The 20,505-nt window shown below is 41.7% G+C and overlaps 1 protein-coding gene across 1 annotated transcript in view; it reads right to left on the bottom strand.

The window, feature by feature from the left end:
- Positions 1-295: 295 nt before the first annotated feature.
- The window catches only part of STPG2 (sperm tail PG-rich repeat containing 2), a 744,920-nt gene continuing 724,710 nt past the window's right edge, over positions 296-20,505 (bottom strand). Inside the window, exons 13-15 of the mRNA XM_019526495.1 lie at positions 17,750-17,851; positions 13,947-13,948; positions 296-684 (exon numbers count right to left, since the gene is read on the bottom strand). Coding sequence (XP_019382040.1) covers positions 501-684; positions 13,947-13,948; positions 17,750-17,851 — 288 coding nt within the window. The 3' untranslated portion in view covers positions 296-500. The remainder of the gene's footprint in view (positions 685-13,946; positions 13,949-17,749; positions 17,852-20,505) is intronic.

Below are 20,505 nucleotides of genomic sequence, written 5' to 3'. Positions count from 1 at the left end.
GAAATTTAGATGAAGCAGCAAGCCAAAATATTTTTTTTTATTTTTTCTTCTCAGCAGAAACAAAAAAACAAGAGTTTGGGGTTAAATGAAATAGTTCATTTTATCTTTTTTGATAAAAATCAAGACGTTTAATTTTGCTCTAGATATTCTTAATGCTTAGCAAATGTATAATGTAAACATTTTAAAATAAAAGTCAGGTTGAAGAGAAACAGTGAGATGTTCTGGTCCAGCTTTATAGAAAAGCCCTTTTTCAATCCCTGTTTTCCCAAAATAAAATTTCATCACAACCAGCATAGTTCCAATGAAGCAACATTTTACCGGAGACAATTTTCCATCAGAATATTTTCAAACAGTTCAAATGAGGAGTGAGTACTTGATGTTATTCTGTCTGGATAGTGCCCTTCTCTCAGACCAGAAGAACTGCCTGTACAGCATATTTTGTAGGCTTTGACCCAGTTGTATTGCTGTGAATATGCCTTCAGTTAGCAACTGAGCCCTTGTCAAGGACAGAAGTGAATTTGAAAACAGTCTTTTATTCCAAATATCTTAACAGGATATTTTCTTATATTAGGGGTCATGACATATTTGTGTAGACATTCGAGTAGGGAAAAATTCCTGATTATGACTCTACACATTGCAACTGGAAGTACTTCTGGCCCAAGTGGTTGAGATAGTTTACAACTTCTCCCTGAGAAAAGAACATCAGGATTATTATTATTAAGTCCCAACTAAGTGGTCCAGTACATTGTTCTTTTTCTGACTTGATGCCACGTTCATGACTGATGCTTGTTTATTTGTGTAAATAAAGCAGTGACTTTGGCCTGCCTCTGATGGCGTGACTCTTGAGTCAATGATGAAATGGGACAAGGGGAGGATGTGGGACATGCCAATGTTAATGAAGATTTATTCAGTGGTGACACTGGATCAGATCTACTGGGTGAAGCCTTGGATTTCATTAGTTAAAGACACAGCGCAGTCTGTCTGATTAAAGAGAGAAAAAGCAGTAGGGAGCTCACATAAATTACTACAGCTCAATTAGGTACAGACAGCTTAGTGAGTGTTTATTACCAGTTGAAAGGAACATTTTCCAATTAGATTAAAAGGTTTTGAAAACAACAGTTATAGCGCACAGTGATTTAGACCCATTGGTAGAATAATACATTGTGAGAAACAGCATTGATTAAAAGTAAACTGATAAGTTATTTGCACTGCCTCATTGTTTATCAATGGAGCCCCTGCTGCCAAGGTAAAATTTACCTCACAAGATCAATGGGTGGACTTGGCTAATTTTCTCCTTGGCCTGAAGATTTATATGAATGTAAAGGGCAGCTAAATCACCACTGAAAATACCAAGATGATTTATTTGGGGTAATCATCAAGGAAGCGAAGTTACATAAATCATCGGGAATGTATCTTTGCCATGCTGGGCCCTTCAGGCTGGCATCCCTGCTGCAAAGCTGCATTTAAAAAAGGGGATTTTAATCAGAGAGGAACTTGATTCCAGTAAGGTTTCATAAGCTCATTGTGCAAACTGAAAAGGCATTAAAACAAAAGTGGAAGTATATAGAGTGCTCAGAGAGTGGTCAATCAGTGTTGCTGACAATTGATTGAAGGTACTTAGTGTACAGTATAAGCCCATGATTCATGAACCCCTATGTCCTACAGTGCAGAATGTGACTTCCAGCAGTGCTGAGCTAGCTGGAATTCAGGTCTGCTTTGCCAAAGGTTTTTTGGATATGGACTGTGAAAGGTAGGGGGTCATTCTCCATGGCTGAGAATGACTGATTGTTTCCCATGTGGAATGGAGGGGGGAGAATGAAAGAAAAGAAAAGAAAAGAAAATGAATGATATCTAAATTCCTCATTGTCCTACTGTGCCCTTCAGATCACATGGAGGCTTGCAGCTGCTTCTAATCCCTGTCTCCCAGAATTGTTTATTACAAAGGCTGAAGGAACCGAGACCAAAAGAAAGAACTCTGACTTAAAATGTTCACTTTAATCCAGCTACATAGAGTTGTACATTTCAACTTTTCTTCCTTGTGTTTGTTGTTGTGTGTGTGAACAGGCTTCAGATAAATCCAAATGTCATAGCACTGATGCCCCTTCCTATCTTTATTTTTTCTCTTTATTGCATTTGCACATGCAGGATTTCCCCTTTGTTAACATATTTTCCTTACCTCTGGGTTTGAATCAATGCTATTAAAGATGATGGCAAAATTCCTACTGGCAGCCCCGGAAACAGGATCAGGCCTTCTTTTCATTTAATTTATCTGGCCTTCACCAACAAAAAAAGCGCAGGAACACTAGATACAGTTCTGTTTCATGGAGGGCTGAAAGCTAGGGATGGAACGAAACAATTGTTATTATTTGCACATACTGTATGAGCTAAAGATTTCCCAGACACACAGGAAGACACACACAGGCTGCCCTGAAGAGCTCACTGAGCCACTTTTATAAACAGGCAAGGCAGGTGGTCGACAGAAGCTGAAGCAAATGTCCATTTTGCACGCACAAGATACTGTTTGCATGTACACATGTGAAGGTACATGTGCTAGTTCACAATTCCTGTGCACATAAGTGTTTCTGTTTTTTAGAAATGTGCTGAACTGAGGGCAACGTTGGAGCACTTACACAAGTAGTCCACTGCCTTCAGTGGAAGTGCTCCACAGTTTATGTAAGGTTCACACAACCAAGCCCTAAATCATCTAGTACTCCCCTTGTCCTGTGCAGGATTACTGTCATCTCCATTATAATTCTGAGCGCTTCGTCCTGTATTTCTTTTCCACATTTTACGAGATGTCACCGCCCCAATCGCAAATACTTTTCACCGATGCGACCACTAACTATTTCACTTCAGAATAAGGTATATTCAAATCCTATCCAGGCACCCCATCTACTATTTTCTCCCATTTCAAACGGCTCCTGGTGAATAAAATGCATGACATTCCTTAACACAGCAAAGTCCTGGGGGTTTGCAAAACTGGGTTTTAGGTTTGTTTTCCTTATAATTAGAAGGGCTTGTCATTTAAGGCAACAATTAACATTTGTTGTGAGCAACTTGACTGTAAATGACTCCTACTATTACACTAAATACATTATCGGTGCATAGCAACCTTTTGTAACATTGTACCCTAGCATCCATTTTCGCTTAATTAAACTCATTATAGCCGCACTTCAGAACATAAAAGGAGTAAAAGGCAAAATGGGTGTAAGTGAAAATTCCTCAATTAATTGTTCTCAAAATAAAGGTCATAATGGAAAATATTAAATATTGTTCTTATTAATTTATATTATTAGTATTATTTTAACAATGTTCTTTTAAGAAAAGGCTGGAAAAAAAGCTGTAAAGAAACAAAAGAACTCTCTGTGGTTCTTTAAGGGTCTTGTATCTGCTTATTTACACTTGAGAGAGAGGTGTGTGGGTGCCTCAGAGCCCCAGAAACCTCTGAAAAGCAGTGTCTGTGGCAGTCTCATGAGAACCCAAGTAGTCTTCTGTGTCCTGGTTTTCTTTTTTGAGAGCGGTAAGGCAAGCTAAGCAAATGCTTTACTGCCTGTGTGCAAAATCAATTGTACTCAAACCAGTAAACTCTGAATGTTTACTGTCTTCAATATTGTAAAATCAGAGTGTAGTAACACAAGCGAATGCAGCAACTTTCAATAGGTTTCTGGGATTATTTGCCCTATTTATTTGCATCATCCCCTGCCAGCTTTAACCTGTTTCTGTGACAAATTATAGACAACTGGCACATTGGTGACGTGTAAGGGGTGCACACAGGTGCACATGCACCCTCTAAGCGTGGCAGTGCACCCTCTACGAAAAGGCGCTGCCGACACTGTCAGCCGTGCCTGTGGGCAGTCACCACTTGCCAACCCCGCTCCACCCCGCCACTGCCAGTGTCTGCGGGAGCTCCCCCGCTTACCACCATTGTGCTCTCACTGCTGCTGCTAGGCTCCCGCTGCCACCAGAGCCGCCATGCCCCCCAGGCGCCAGGGGGCACACATTGTTCATGAACTGGCATCTGCTTTGGGAAGGGCCCTACACTTGCAGTTCCTGAGGGAAGCCCTCAGAGTTCAGAGGTTTCTTGGTACATGATCCATAAATTTAGACTAGGGGCATGATATGGGTATTTCCACATAAAACCTAATAAAACCCACTAAAATGCATACAGTGATGTCTCACACACTAAGATACCTAGACCCTGCCAATCTACTGCCTCATGGAAGCAACAGGTACTTTGGGAACTGGTAATAGTCATTTTTCAACAAAACGGGTGCCTGTTAGATAGACTTGGAGTCCCACAATAAACAGCCTTGGAGTCCCAGCAGGAAGTGCCTGAAAATAGGCATAGTGTGTTTAAGTATGAGGTGCATAAAAGCCCAAATTGAGACCAATGAATGATTATTTGTTCTGTAATGATGTGCCTGGCCTGAAAAATCTGGATCTGGATTTGGCTCCCAGCAAGTGTCAGAAGTTCACGGATCCAGACTATTGATCCCATTTTCAAAATTCAAATCCATTCAAAAGCAAATCCTCCTTTCTCTCATATGGGATTACTTGGACAGGCTGAAAAATCACCCACTGTGCAATAGTGGGGAAAGCTTCTGAGCATTTTGCACTACTAAAATTGTTTCTTGCTTTCGAATTGTAGTTATTCCTAGGTCATTTTGAACCCGTGTTGGTTTTCTAGAACAAGAAAACTTTACATTCTTCATTAGTGGTTCACAAGCAGACATAGAGCACCTGAAGATTATGTATTTTTGTCCACAGTTTTCAGCATACTATTTTGCTGCATACAAAAACATGCTCACAAGACATAAAGGAAGATAAATATAGGAGTGGGAAGATTTGAATTTTTAATCCCCACTGAATCTAGATGACTCTGAAATAAAGTTAAAAGAATCCCAAGTGCAAATGAATTAATCTTCAACCACAATTTCACACGAAGGAAGGAGCAACACAAATATTATTTTATTTTATATTTACCTACCGTGTTGTTTGAAAAAGTTAGCATAGGATTTTAAATGGGGGTATTTTCAAAGGGATATTTGAAATGTACAGGCTTAAATCCTGTTATTTATAACAGGATTTCTGCATGTAAGTCCTGTGCGGTGATTGAAAATTCGCCCCTTTTCTCTTTCTACTCTTAATCACGAGGTCAGAGTTAAACTGCAGCCTGTCAGTATTTCTAATGAATATGTTTTACATATCCTACTTGCTTGCTTGCTCAGCAACAGCCTGTGCTATCTGGAGGCCAAAGATAAGTGCTCAGGGATTACCTTTAAAACAATCACCCAGCCTTTCTGTCACGAAGAGCAGGAACTCAGAACAAAACTAACTCTCTGTAATCCTTACTTTTGTGGACTGGCCAAATTTTAACAATTGAAGGTTCAGAAAGAGCCCTTGAAAATCAGTTTCAAAGCTCAATCAAAATACCGTAGCTATATTACAACGTCAGGATGCCTATTCCAGAAAAACTCCTAATTTTCTATATTTTACTAGCTTGACCATTTCATATTGCTTCAGAGTGGAGCCTGTGGCAAAAGCTGGCAAAATGGATACTGTATCTTTTAATTGTTCTTTTCTCAAGAAAGCTGTCTTCAACTCTGACCCATCAAATATGTATTTGATTTGTCTGGTACTCTGCACTTTGCCTATCCTGTATATCAGCATCAAAATGGAGGACAATGCTGGCCAACCAGAACAGTGAAGTTTCTCATTGCCCATTGCACTGACACTAACTGGGGAGTTGGGAAAAAATGAATCAGTCCAAACGTGTTCAATGCCTCTGAAGTGCAAAATCTTAGGAATCAAAGATGGAAAAGCACAATAACTTTGGAACAGACCCAAGGGAAGTCTCAGACACCTGAAAACAGACTTAAGCAGACTTCAAGTGTCAAAATCCAAAACTGCAATTCAAAACTCCATGTGGAGAGGCTGTCTAACCTTGGGGACACCTAAACACACGAGGTACCTTCTTTTTATACCTGAGAGTCCCAATGCTCCTGTAATTTTGCCTTCAGTGCACATCATTAGGGGATAATTCCCTTTTGGATCCAGAAACTGAGCAGTGCCTCAGTCCCCAGAGAGGCCCAATGTGTTAGGCATGAACAAAGCACCACTTACACTCACCTGCAGAATTAAATTCAGCACAAAACGTAGCAGTCATGGCCACTTGCATTAAAAAGTATGGTTGGAGGAGGAGGTTGTGCTGCTGTATTTTCATGTAGTAGGTTAAGGCACTCACCCCCAAAGTGGGAAACCTCAGTTCTAAGGCTTCCTCATCTTGAAGAGCTTCAAACCTGCATTTCCCATTTCCCAGGAGAGTAACATTTTCACCAGGCTATAGGCTAGGCTGGTAAGAAAGAGGGACACTCCTCTATATTCCTGTGGAAGTTGAGTACTGTGTAGAAAGCACAGCAAGCACAGGAACTGACCTTAATTTTGCCAGGGCGAGGGCCTAAGATAATGGAAATTTGGTAAGTTTTATGCCTTTCAGGAGACAGCCTTCATCTCAAGGGTGGCCAGGGCCCTCTGGCCCCCATGTGCTTGGCACCTCTGCCTGCAAGATTCATGGCTCCAGAAGACAAGCAGAGAAGAGGAAGCCTGACTGTACCTAATGGTTAGTGCACTTAGCCAGGAGAAGGAAGTCCTAAATTATGACTTCTCCCCAGATTGTTTATGCCTTTTACATTAAAACAGTTATTAGTTAAAACACATAAATAATCTTCAGAAGTCCCAGGTGTGTGCCATAACCATAGAGCTACAGTAGCTAGGCACCCTCTTGCATGCTCTTCTCTGACCTCGGGAATTTTGCATTCTTTTCTTTACAGTGGATCAACTTTATGCTTAACTCTGAGCTTTGGGTGCCACTTTAGGGCTACTAAAAATAGGCATTGTGGCACCCAACTTGGAAGCATCCAAGTCCTTTATATTATACCCTCTGGGTATGTTGACATGAGATGCTTTACTGTGCAGCAGACTAAATTGCTAATTTATTGCACTGCCAGATAGTCCTGTCAGATACAAGTGGTATCTAACAACATAGTAAATCATTGTGCTTAAATGCATGTGTAGATGGTACGGTTGGGATTAGTTTACTGCAGCCCAAATTGACCTGGAGTAGATTCACTCACATTAATTGCACATGTAGATGCACCCTCTGTCATTCTTTCCATAGAGCAACCACTATAGGATTACATTCTGCCATATTTCTGCCCTGAATTTAGAAAGCAGCCATTGAACAACTGTTTAAAAGAGCAAAACCTTTAAAGGTGGCAGCCTGCTAGGAACCATGTTCTTCAGTTTTCTTCACAGAGGAAATGGAAGTTACTTATCTGTAATTGGAGTTCTTCAAAATGGACTCTGCATGTTCCCATTCATGGGATGTACTATGGGGTATAGGTCTCACAGTGCATCTTTTATTTTGCCAGGTCATGAACGTTATGAAGGAAAACAGGAGTGTGATACCCCAGCCATGTTAATGCCTCCAGTCATAAAAGATGAAGAATATAAACCTCTCTACTTCCAATAGATTAGTATCCTTCTCTTTAGAATAATCAGTGCTTTACCTTACAATATCTTAATTGATAATATTTATTTATAGATTTTTAACCAGTGCTACTACTTATTTATTTCTGAATCATCATCATTTTTCAACTGCTGCCATTTTACCCAGCCCAGTTAAAGGCAGGGAGTAAACCTCTTGCCTCTCAGCCCCTCTCCCTCTAGCCTGCCCATAAAAAATTGTTATCAAGGGCATTTACAGACATGCTCTGGGAGTGGGGCGGGGGGCACTTAAATTAGAGCCTGGAGTGTGCCTGGAGCACCTTGTGTATCACCATCCCTGCACTTCAAAATGGTGGCAGGGCCACCTTATTTAAAGCTAATTAAAAGAGTTTTAGATAAAGTGCCCCCACTGCACTTTATTGGTAATTACCATGCTCCAGCAAACCTACTGAATTAATTACAGCATGTCAGAGCAGACTCACTGTTTGTGTATAGGCACCCCAAATCTTTAACTATGTTCCAAAACTCTATTTTTGCACGGCTCAGCCTATGACAGAGACTTGCAAGACCAAAGGGATAATGTAAGCAAAATATACTTGAAAAATCAGGTGGGTATCCCTTTTCTGTATGACTGACTCATAAGCTGGGTGTGTTATCTACTGCTTCTCTGGTCTGTTTGATGCATATGTCTCTGCCTAAAGCCCAAAGGATAGAGTTTCATAGTTTCATAGTTTCTAGGGTCGGAAGGGACCTGAGTAGATCATCTAGTCTGACCCCCTGCCATGGCAGGAAAGATTACTGGGTTCAAACGACCCCAGCAAGGTGTTCATCTAACCTCCTTTTAAAGACCCCCAGGGTAGGGGCCAGCACCACTTCTCTTGGAAGTTGGTTCCAGATCCTAGCCGCCCTGACTGTGAAGTAGCACCTCCTGATATCTAGCCTAAATCTACCAGCTTGTGACCGTTATTCCTGGTCACTCCTGGCAGTGCTCGGGGGAACAGGGACTTCCCCAGTGCCTGCTGATCCCCCTGACTAGTTTGTAACAGGCCACTAGATCCCCCCTCAGCCTTCTCTTGTGGAGGCTGAACAGGTTCAGGTCCCGTAGCCTCTCCTCATAAAGGCCTGGCCCACTGTCCCCTGATCATACGAGTGACCCTCCTCTGGACCCTCTCCATGTTGTCCACATCCCTCTTGAAGTGCGGCGCCCAGAACTGGACACAGTACTCCAGCTGCGGCTTGACCAGTGCTGCATAGAGGGGGAGGATCACCTCCTTGGACCTGCTCGAGATGCATCTGTGGATGCATGACAAGAGTGCAGCACATGTATTTGAGATGAGGACTAGCACTGAACAGCTGAGCTTCCTTTCTTAAATTCTAGATGTTTAAGACCTGTAAGCTAGATTGAGCTTCAAATACTTATTGGGTTATTTTTTGTTATTTCTTTTCTTTCAGGTGGTTGAGGAAAAGGGGAACAAGTGTCAGAACCACAAATACCTGCAATTTGAGGCTCAAAAAAGAGATTCTGTGGCAACTATAACTTACGTGTATGAACACATATATAATAGGAGCCATTCCACCAATTACAATATTTTCTCGCTTACAGTACACCCCAGAATGATATATGCACCTTGTTTTTGAAAGACAACATGAAGAAAAAATACATTTCCTGGAGTTGCTACATGTATTAATACATTAATTATTATTAAATAATTAAAATAAATTAATTTAATAAATAATTACACTATATTAACATATTACTGTATTAATATATTAATGTGATGCAATATACTCCAGTGCTTATTGCACTGGAATTTATTGCTCCCAGGCACTGTGTTTACATGTGTGTCAGGGGGCTGGCAGGGTCAGCTTGCCAGCCTGGGGCTGCTCTAACCCAGCTCAACATACTGTGGAGGGGCCGCCTGGGGCACAAGGGTGCTCTAGTGCAGGGCTAGCCTGCAGACAGCCCCGACACAGAAGAATCCTTATGCTCTAGCCAGTTGTATCAGTGTCTACACATTCAGTGCTGCAAAGTAAAAAACTCCACAGCAAGATAGTATTTGTATTTACAAATACTACACTGCTGCAGAATTTATTAGTTTCTTGTGGACTAATAGAGGCGCATGTGTAGATGCCGAGATTTTTACTGCGGATCAAGTCAGGCAACTCTGAAATAAACATCTCATGTAGTAATGCAGACTTCAATAAGCTGCTTTTGGGGTGCATGTTGTATGTAAGAACATATGGTATATGGTTGCAGGATCATTGTAATACATGCTTATTGGAAGAGGGTAGAATCTACTTAATGCCCCAAAGGCTGCACACCAACATGGGCCTTTGGATCTTTATTGACCAGACAAGTCATATCTGCTTAATGATTTTCATCCAAAAGATCCTCAGCCATTGATGAAGCAATTAGTGCTTTGTAGTACTAGCATCATGGGAATCCAATTTTCAAGGGACAAAATATAAGCTACAACTTACTTATGTAACTATATGTACGCTGTTAGATTTGCCGGGGCACGCATTGCAAACACACTATGATTTTGCCTTTGTGAGCATCCTGGTGAACCAGAAAGCACAGGGACAAGTCCACACTTCTGCAGCATACAGGAAACAGAAACTTGATTTAACATCCCAGTGAATGTAAAGCTATTTAGTTACCCCATGGATATCATGGTGCTTCATGTTCTAAAGAGGTAAAATCTGGTTGGCTTAGGGTAATGTCGAAGGACCCATAGATGCTGACATTTATTTTTGGTGGGGAGGAGGTGAGGGGTGCTAAGGTGATGGACATGTGGAAACTTTTACTCATTTCAGGTGACAGCCCTCTTCCCAAGGGAGGCCAGGGCCCTTGGGCCCCCATGTACTTGGCACCTCTGCAAAGACCAATCTACACTTCTTCCCTATAAGAATTACAAAGCTGTTTCTGGGGGCAACTCCTTTATCAAAGTATAGGAAAACCATTGGGTATTGTTGCATCATTCCCTTTAGTCCCACCTAATGATGTTACCATCCCTCTTATCATGGATTTTGTGACAACAGGACAACAGTACTTCTCATTCATATGTTAAGGAAGGTAGGCCCAGCCATTTATATTAATGCAAGTTTCTGTTTGAAGACATTTGTTTTGTAGAGCAGAAATCCCTTGAGTTGTGTCTGATAAAACAAAAAACTTAACAGGCCCACCAGAACTGAGTCACCCCCCGCCCCCCCCAAATCAATAAAAAGAACAAAAAGACAAGGCAAGTATTGAAAAACTAAGTAGATAGTGCTTTCCTGGATTTTGGTTGATTATCCCTTGCATATTGAGTTAATCTCAGTGAAGCTTTCTAGTTTTGCTTTATAGCCAACAGATAAATCATGAAAAACAATGCTTCATTTTGAAAACAGCATGTTTGAAAATATGTTTCTTTGACTAAAGAATTTTACTTCCATTTTGAGAATGTAAGCTGAATGAAGGAGGGCATGAATCATTCTTCTGCATGAATTTTTGCACTGCTAATATTGCTAAGAATGACTCTATAATAGGATGTAATCTAGTAGCTAGGCACTGTCTTTATTAGGTTGTGATAAAAGGGAGTTATCAATGGCTACAGCGAATTTAAGACACTTTATTGCTGAATATAGCAATGATATATTATGGAATACTTTTTAATTGGTAATTAACTTCCCATGTTTTGCTAAGACCAGCAGTTTGCATCCATATAGCACCCACATAAAATCAGTTTTCGGTCTGTACTCTACAGCACTACTTAAAAATAAGAGGTAAACATGTTCTCCATTTTCAAGGTTTCTTTAATGAATAAATCTTTCATCCTTTTCCGGGCAGTTTCCCAGCTGTCCCATTGTCTATGGGAGCAGCTATTGAAAAATAGGTATCAGGCTTCAGTAATTAGTTTACAGGTGTGTCTACTTCTGGAGACTTTAGGCCTTTATCAGGGATGCCTTTAATAATTTTTGCTTTTAATTGTTGGATATCACAGATATTAAAGATGGAAAAGACCTATTGAGTAGCATTATCCAGGTCACCCCCTCAGAGTGTTCCATGAAGTATATTCTCAAGCACTTGCTCCAGCTACTATATATATATTGAAAAGAAAAATACTGCACAAGACATGAGTTACTGTATGCCTTTTTCACACTAAATATTTAATATCTTCACTTCCTTGCTACTGTAATATAAACAACAATAGCACTTCAAGCTGCAATATGTAGCATTTTCTGTAACAGGGCTTCAGAGAACATTCCTCACCTCTGAGATTTGGAACTTGCATTATTAAGACTTATAATAAGGTCAAAAAAGCATTGTTAGATCAAAGGACCAATGATAGTTTAGAGGTATAATATTGTGTCTATCACCAGAGTTATAAACTACTGTTTTATTGCAGCACTAGTCTGGGAAGCCTATTTTTCCAACTCTGTACTTGCAAGATTTTTCCAAGCCTGGAACCTTGTGACATGGCATAACTTGAACTGACATAATTTTGATTAACACATATTTTTTACAATTTTTAAACTGAATTCCAAAATTTCAACAAATATTATCTTGAAAACTGCCAGAATACATACACTACGTTTTAATGATGACTGGAGTTTCATTTGTTACTTTTACATCATATCAAGCATTCTAAGAGTGTGTACATTACATTTAGATTAAGACCCAGGGTTAGGTCAATCTAAATGTCCAATCATGCAGGCATTCAGAGGGTTTAAATCTCCCAGAAAATGGCACTCCTGATCTAAATTAGTTCACATGAGGAGGTGCATTAACTTAGATCAAGATCAGGTTAACCTTATCTAAGAATAAGTTAACCCAATCTCAGGAATGCCTGCACATGTTCACAGTGCAGCCCAGGGGCTATGCTATTCTGACTGAGCTATTTTTAGTCCCCCAGCAGGGCAGCTTCCTCCTCCATGGACCAGCCAACCCCCACTACAGACTCGCCAATGCCCCTGAACCCTCAATCCCACCCACCCTACCTCAACCTCAAGTTACTTGCATCAATTTCTCCACACAGCTCCTGAGAATAGCGAATGGTTGCATGTGCTACTCCTGGTTTACATTTACACAACTCAAAGTTGTGTTAATGTAGATGAAGAACAGCAAATGACTATGCACCTTAAATTTACCAATTAGTGGGTTCATCTACACATGCATTTAGTCCAGTCTAGATTTACTGTGCAGTAAAGTACTTCAGAGTATGTGTTTTTGGATAGGTATCCACACATGCTGAGATTAGGGAGTAGATTTTCTCCCAGGTCCCTGCAGCCCTACAACGGGTCCCTGCCACTATGGGTGGGAGCTCCAGGGGCTGGCAGGGAGCACCAGGCCAGAAGACAGCTATCTCCTGGCACCAGGGGGGCGCTTGCTGCTGAGGTGGAGACAGTGTACCCCTACCCTGGGAGCAGGGAGCTCCTGGCCTTGGCTCACAGATCAGGGACATGGGGCTTGGAAAGAGCTGCAGGTGAGAGGCAGGTCCCAGGCCATTGCCCTAATCCACTGTTGGGGCTAGCTAGCCCACCAGCAGATCAGGGCATGGGCCTGAGTCCTGCCCCTGACCAGGACAGTTCCAGGCCAACTGTAGACTCTGCAAGGAAGTCTGCATGTGCAGCCCAGAGCTGGCTGAGGACTGCCCAAAACAGGACAGTCCCGAGCCACTTGCAGGCTGCTCTGCTTCCCCACACAGTCTGGGGCTGGCTGGGAACTGTCCTAGTCAGGGGCAGGTCCAAGCCAGCTCCAGACTGAGTGGGGAACTGTCCCCATGCAGGGAGCTCCCAGCTCCTGCTCTGCAACTGCAATTGTGATCATGGAGTGTGGGTGGGAATAAGCTCCCAGCTTGTCCCAGCATGATTGAGTCCCAGCTCTTCGAGCATGGAGCTGGGGATGGAAGCTTTCTGCTGCTGGCATGCTGGCATAGGGGAACATTGTCTTCACCCAGGCATGCAAGCCAGGAGGCTGGGGAGCTTGTTCCCTTCCCAGCTCCATAAGCATTTTTCTTGGGGGGCGGGAAACAAGCACCCCAGCCTGTTCCCCCCAGCTCTGCACTTGTGGAGCTGGGCGAGGAACAGGCTCCCCTGCCCCCACCAGCAGGGAGCTCCCAGTGCTGGCTCTGCAGTCATGAGGCTCTGGCTGGGAGACCCTTATCTCCCAGCAGCAGCTCCAGGTCATGAGGCTTGGGCTGGGAGACCTTTATCAGCATCTCCCAGCAGTGGCTCCAGTCACAGAGGCAGCGCTGGGAGATAAGCATCTCCCAGCAGTGGCCCTGAGGTTTCAGAGCTGGCAGTAGGAGATAAGGGTCTCTCAGCCCCCTTCTCCTTAAGCACGATCTCAAAGTAGGGGGCAGAGGGACATTGTCTTTGCCTGGGCTCCTGTGGCAGAGCCCGCCCCAGCAGCAGGCACCTCCCTGGGGCAGGAAGCTATCTCCCACCCTGTGGTGAACCGCTGACTGGGTGTAGATTTTGCTCCTGGTCAGGTGTCTACACGAGCACTACAGCACCATTACTAATGCCGAGTAAATTTGCTACTTGTATTTGTAGGTAGTAAATTTACTCAGTATTAGGAAAGTTTTCTGCAAAGTAAGTATATGCCTGTGTAGATGCACATGCTTACTTCACTGTGAACTATGCCAATGCAAAGATAAGCATCTTATGTAGATGTCCCCCATGAGTCATAAACTACTAAAACTGTATCAAAAGTCACGTAGAGAAAAATGGCAAGAGTGTGCTCAGAATGACTGGATTTTAATGTGTGTTATCTTATGATCTGTAATGCCTACAAACACTTCCAAGAACCAGAATACAATTCCTCAGGAGCAAAAGGAAACACTACTCCTAAACAGGTAATTAGACAAGGATCTGCACCAGGGTTGCAGGTGGTGGGATGGACAGTGTAGAATGCACATCTCTCTTTTCAAACGTCCACTTGGGACATCCATTCAGGGATATAGCATTATGTTCTGTCAAACCTAACTAAAGTGTGTGGCCACAGGCAGCTAAGAGGTGAAGACCTGTCTATGCTGCTCCAGGCAGAGAACTACAAAGAGCTGAGAAGAGGCACAAAAAGACAAAATCAGCTAGAAGACATTGGACCTCACAGGAATCCAAGATTCAAACCCACATTGAGGAAAATCTGAAAAACTTGAAGACCAAGATCATTGCTGCTTATGTGCAAAGGCCTCTTTTTCCCTCACTTAAACATTTTGAGGAAGTGAACAGTAAGGGAAGCCTCACAAATTTTCTCTTCTCCCTTTCTATGTTTTGTGGGGTGTATTCAGCCATGCTGGGACAATCAGGCTGGATGTTAATTTACTGTGGTGACAGCAGACAAACTCAATCACTGAATTCTGGTTTTATTTCAAATTGTCTATCATTTTATAGCCTCCTGGCAAGGAAGAAAATTAAAAGAAAGAAAAAACTTTTCAGTCATTATTTGTATTTTCAGTTAGACTTCAAAATCAGCAATATCAGTTCTCTAAGTGTTAAAAAAAGTAACAAATGTTTGGAAATAGGAAAAAAGTTCAGAGAGAAGAAAAATTAAATAAGATGTCTTGCAAGAACAGCTTTCCTATCTCTGGAGGTTATAAGAACAATCATATTGCTTTGAGCAGCTGATGGAAGTCATCATCAAAATGTAGACACTCCTTTGGAAAATAACTTCAAGCTTGGCTCAGTCACTAATGGATCCTAATACTGGATTAAACCCTGCATGAAAGAGAGAAAAAAAAAAAAGGAAAAAACAGATCACTAAGTGTAACTCTTCTAATCCTGGACTAAAGGAATCTTTTTCAAATCCTGCACAGCTTTATTAGACACAAAATTCCCTTGGGTCAAGATGCTTTCAAAGATTTATCTAACTAATTTAGGCAACTAGTGAATCATGGCATCACTTACTTGGAGTATGCTTGGATGTATGTCATCTTGATTCTCAATGTCTTGTCAAGGATAGACTATTCGACCTAAAAAGTGTTGACTGCCTAAATTGCCCTTCAGAATTTAGCTGCCACACTACATGGCTGTTGCCTTGTGTTATACCTTGCAAGAAAGCATGACAGTGTTGGAGAACCAGGGCTGCCCCCCTCTCCCACTCTCTTTCTCTCTCTCCCTTTCTTTGTCTTTTGTATTCTAATTCCTTTCTCTGGCTTCTACTCTGCTTTATGCATGTCCTTTCACACCATCTGACAAAGTGAACTTGGGTTCATGAAAGTTTGTTCTCTCCCTCTTTCTCTCTCTATATTATTTAGTTAGTCTATAAAGGTACATATCTGCTGTGCCTTCTAACTGAACAAAAGCCTTAAGTTTGGTGTGAAAGGCTGGTACTGAACCAATCCACTCAAGTTGTTTTAAGATTTGGTTCTAAATCTTGAAACTTCAAGATGATAATCCCATCAGCTCCTCCTCATCTAACATTTATGTCCCTTCTAACAATCCCTAGGACTTTATTTCCTTTCCCATAGTATCTTCAGAGGGCAAGGGAAGGGATTTGTTTCATAGAGAAAATACCAGTTTGAAGAAAAGGAAGTTCCCTAGCATTCTATCAATACTAACTTTAGATCACAGTCAATGAACTTCTGCAAGCGTAGGATAAAGATCACAGAAACAAAATTTCAGTTTTCATCTCAGTCTGAATCATTCTAAACTCACATGTAGATATTTTGTATAGACTCTAAGGGCACATTCCCATGTGCGGGGGCATGTGTTTGCGATGTCAAATACCGGCGGCACAAATTTGTGCCATTGCTTTTTGTCTCTGTGCGCACCCCTGCACATGGGGTTTGGTATGGGGCAACTGTGCCCAGGTGGAGTAGGGTAGGCTGGGACTAGCACCTATGCTGGCCCCAGCAGCCCTACCTGGGGCCTTGGAGGCCTCACAGAGCAACACCAGTGAAGATCTTTGGTTCTGGACGGCCAGGCTGCAGTTCTGGCAGTGCACACTGCTGCCATGTGCACCACACTGCTTTTTTTTTTTAACACTCCTTTTTTGACACAAGGATCTCCCAGCATCAAAGTTTGGCACTGAGCTTCAAATAAGCAGCACGGTGAATACTTGCATGTGTACCATGTGCAGTTTTGCAGCACCTCAAATAGCTCTGAGGCACCACAAAAGGCATGTACACACTCGTCTGGACATGCCCTAATATTGTGTGTAATAGCAACTATAAAAGGAAGCCGTTGTTTTGATTTTTGCTTTGTTTACTAAGTATTCAAAGGAAATGCTGAAAAAAAATAAAATCAAGGGAGACACTTACACACTACCTTATTTGGGATACTTTTGAGAAGGTGTGTTTGGATATAATGTATCTCAAAAAATTTCTTTCCCACAGGATTTAAACAGGGCAAAGGTGTGACATACCAATTTACAATGTGCTTTTTTAAAACACTAACAATATACCAGATAATGGTGGCTATTAGGAGGGAAGGCTTTTTAACAAAGGGGTCATAGGTAAAGTCAACACTGGAATCTAGAATGAAAGTCTGTACTTATTTAGCAACTGCTTTTTTCAGGTGCTTGTGTGTGGTACCTGTAGGCAAATATTAAGTTTTTAATTATGATCTCTGTACTTTTGCAGCTATCTTTAAGTCAGTTTTCTGAATTCTTAAAACATTCTTTTATGCTGAAGAAGTTCACTTTTAATTTAGTGACTGGCCCTCACGTTTCAATTCCTTTTGGCTGTTCTTTTAATAAAGTCAAAATCCTACCTTTGGGGTCATAATTGTTGCCACAGTAACAGCATACAACACAGCTTTTGTATTAGGATTTTGTTGCCTGGGCCATTAGAGAAAGGAGATGGACTGTGGAGAAGCCTGCCACCTACATTTCATTCGTATGTAATTTTCTACAGTTTCTTTAAAGAAATAAAGGAATACTCATTGGGAAATAAATAGAGGGCTATAATAAACATTACTATCCATCACTGGCACAATTATAATTTGCTTTAACTACAAGTACAGTGTTCTACTATAATATTTACTTAAAAATTATTAACCATTGAATCTCCTAAGTGTAAAAAGCAATACACAAAAGGAGGTGTGTAAACAGGCTACTAGACTCCTTATGATGTAGGATACAACAGCAGCAGTTCCAGCTATCAAATAAAGTTATAATTAGTGTGTTTTGCCACTTGGAAAACACCCTGAAAATGTAATGATCTGTTACAAATTCTTAAAGTGTCTAGAAATATAGGTATGTATATTCACCTTCACAGAGCTCCTAATTAGAGACGCAGAGAAAATTTGGCTGGACTACCCCATTTTTGCAAACAGTGTTGTCCATCTGAGTTGCAGCAGGATTCTGTAAGGTAGCATTAAATGTTCTCTTCAAGACAGTGTCCTTAAGCAATGGGCTAAGCTGTGAAGACATAGATATATAATATCATGTTATGAATATATCAACAATAGGCATACACATCATTCTACAACAGTCTTGGTTATACAATTCCTAGGAAAGAAGTGTTCTGCATTGTGCATTAAAATTTTACCTAAAGTATAGGCTTTCTAAAGCTTCAGTTTGGAAAAGGACTCAAATTGTCCACTACAGTTAAGAATATCATGTTGTACAATGTCATTCTGGATTTCAGATTATCAAATTATGAACAGTGCTAGAAGATGCAGGTACTCAGCCTCTCAGAGAATTAGCCCAGTTAAGAACCTAAGTATGTATTTAGGATCCAAACTCTAGGAATCCATTTTTTAAAAGCCTGACCCATAATGATAGGAGTCTTAGCTGTATAATAGGCAAAGGACAAGGTGCTGACTCAGACTGAATGACAAAGAATATTTTCTGATCCTGAGTGAAGGGAAAAAATAAAGAAAAGAAAATAAAGTAGAAAGTAATGCTGTTTAGGGAGAGTCACTGTCTCAGAAAACAAGAATTTTAATCTGTGTGTTCAGATTTAGTAGAATTTTTATTTAAAAAACCCCGCATTTACTACTAAATTATTTCATGATCATTTGCAAGAAAAGGAGCAGATGGGCCAGTACAGAGATTAACCACTTTAAAGTAAATGTCATTTTCAGTTTTAGAATACAAAACTGAAGACTGCTGATATATGGGATTGATAAGTAGTTTAACTACTTTCTATTTATTACTGGCCATTCTGGCCAGTTGCAGAGTATAGACCTGAGAAATGGACCTGATGAATGGATCAATGACCATTAAATCCCACCATTTTCTCAGGGTGTTGTCTGTCAATTCACGCTAAGAATTTATCATCACAGGCAGCTACTGGAAGGTGATGTGTTAGGGTAGAAACAGATGTCACCTTTTGTTGCCTATATGCTAAAAATGTTTATGGCAACACAAAGGCCAAGCAAAGCCCATGCCCTGTGTCATGCCACAAATACTCAAGATTTGTTACTGTGACACAAGTGGTATCAATTTGTACCACTATTTAGCAACAGATATCAGTTGGCTTTATGAGACCATGGGCATCCTAGAGTTGCCCATGCTCTGCAGCTCCCACAGTTAGGTTCTCTGAGAATTTGCCCCAAGAAACAAGGACAAAATAGGATCAAAGGAGGAGAAAGTTGAGGCATTGTGGATTAAAATACATGGAGGTCGAGGGGAAAGAGACTTGGTGGTGGTGGTTTGCTACAGACAACCGCACCAAGAGGAAAAGCTAGACATGGAATTTTTGAGGCAGCTCTCAGAGATCATACAGTCTAGGGATGTGGTTGTCATGGGGGACCTAAACCACCCTGACATCTGTTGGGAGGAGCAGTCAGCGAAATCCAACCATTCATGTAGGTGCTTAACCTGTGTGCAGGACCTTCACCTAATGCAAGAGGTATATGGTCTCTCTAGGGGGAATACCTTACTGGACTTGGTGTTGGCTATGGGGGAGGACCTGGTAGGGGAGCTGCAGATTCGTGGTCACCTTGGGGACAGCAACCACCAAGCAATCAAATTCACCATATGGGCAGGTAAGGTAATTAGTAGGGTGGAAGTGCTTGACTTTAGAAAGGCTAACTTCAGTGTGCTTAGGAGTTTAGTCAATGAGGTACTGCAGGATAGGAGTATTGGTGAGATGGGAGTCCAGGAAGAGTGGTCATTTCTAAAGGAAGCAATCCTTCAGGCGCAGAGGGAGACTATCCCAGTATGAGGGGAAAGGGGGAAAGGAGCCAAAAAATGTCCTTGGCTAAACAGGGAAATTCACGGGAGACTAAGGGCAAAAAAGAAGGCATATAGGCGGTAGAAACAGGGGAAGCTACCAAGCAGGAGTATACCTACTTGGCCAGCACTTGCAGGGAGGCAGTTAGAAAGGCAAAAGCAACTACAGAGCTGAGCCTGGCAACACAAATTAAAGACAACAAAAAGTCTTTTTTAGGTATATAGGGAGTAAAAGAAAGGCGCAGGGCCCCATAGGACCCCTACTGAATAAGAAGGAGCAATTGGTGACAGAGAGGGGGGACAAGGCTGAGCTATTCAACGAGTTTTTTGCCTCTGTGTTCCTGAACAGGGCTCAAGATAAATCTCCTAACCGGTTCTCAGATGGGCATCAGAGGGACACCAGCCCACCAACTGTTGATGCTGACTTGGTGCAGAGTCACTTGGATGGACTGGATGTGTTCAAGTCATCAGGCCTGGATGAGCTGCATCTGAGAGTACTGAAGGAATTGGCTGGTGTGACAGCAGAACCACTGGCATGGCTCTTTGAGTGCTCATGGTGCTCGGGTCAGGTTCCAGAGGACTGGAAAAGCACCAGTGTGGTCCCTATTTTCAAGAATGGGAGAAAGAAGGATCCAAGTAATTACAGGCCAGTCAGTCTCACCTCCATCCTTGGAAAGGTCTTTGAAAAGATTATGAAGATTCATATTTGTTGGAGTCCAGCAGGAAAAAGAATGCAGCAGGGAAACCAGCATAGATTCATAGCGGGTAGATCATGCCTGACCAATCTGGTTTTATTTTATGACAGGGTCACAAAATGCTTAGATGCAGGAGTAGAGGTAGATGTAATTTTCTTGGATTTTAGCAAGGCCTTCGATACAGTATCTCATCCCATT

The sequence above is a fragment of the Gavialis gangeticus genome, unplaced genomic scaffold (assembly GCF_001723915.1).
Source record: "Gavialis gangeticus isolate Ggan-Ray unplaced genomic scaffold, GavGan_comp1, whole genome shotgun sequence".
Lineage (NCBI taxonomy): Eukaryota > Metazoa > Chordata > Crocodylia > Gavialidae > Gavialis > Gavialis gangeticus.
The sequence above is the reverse complement of the archived record's forward strand: the minus strand, read 5'-3'. Positions and strand labels throughout refer to the sequence as shown.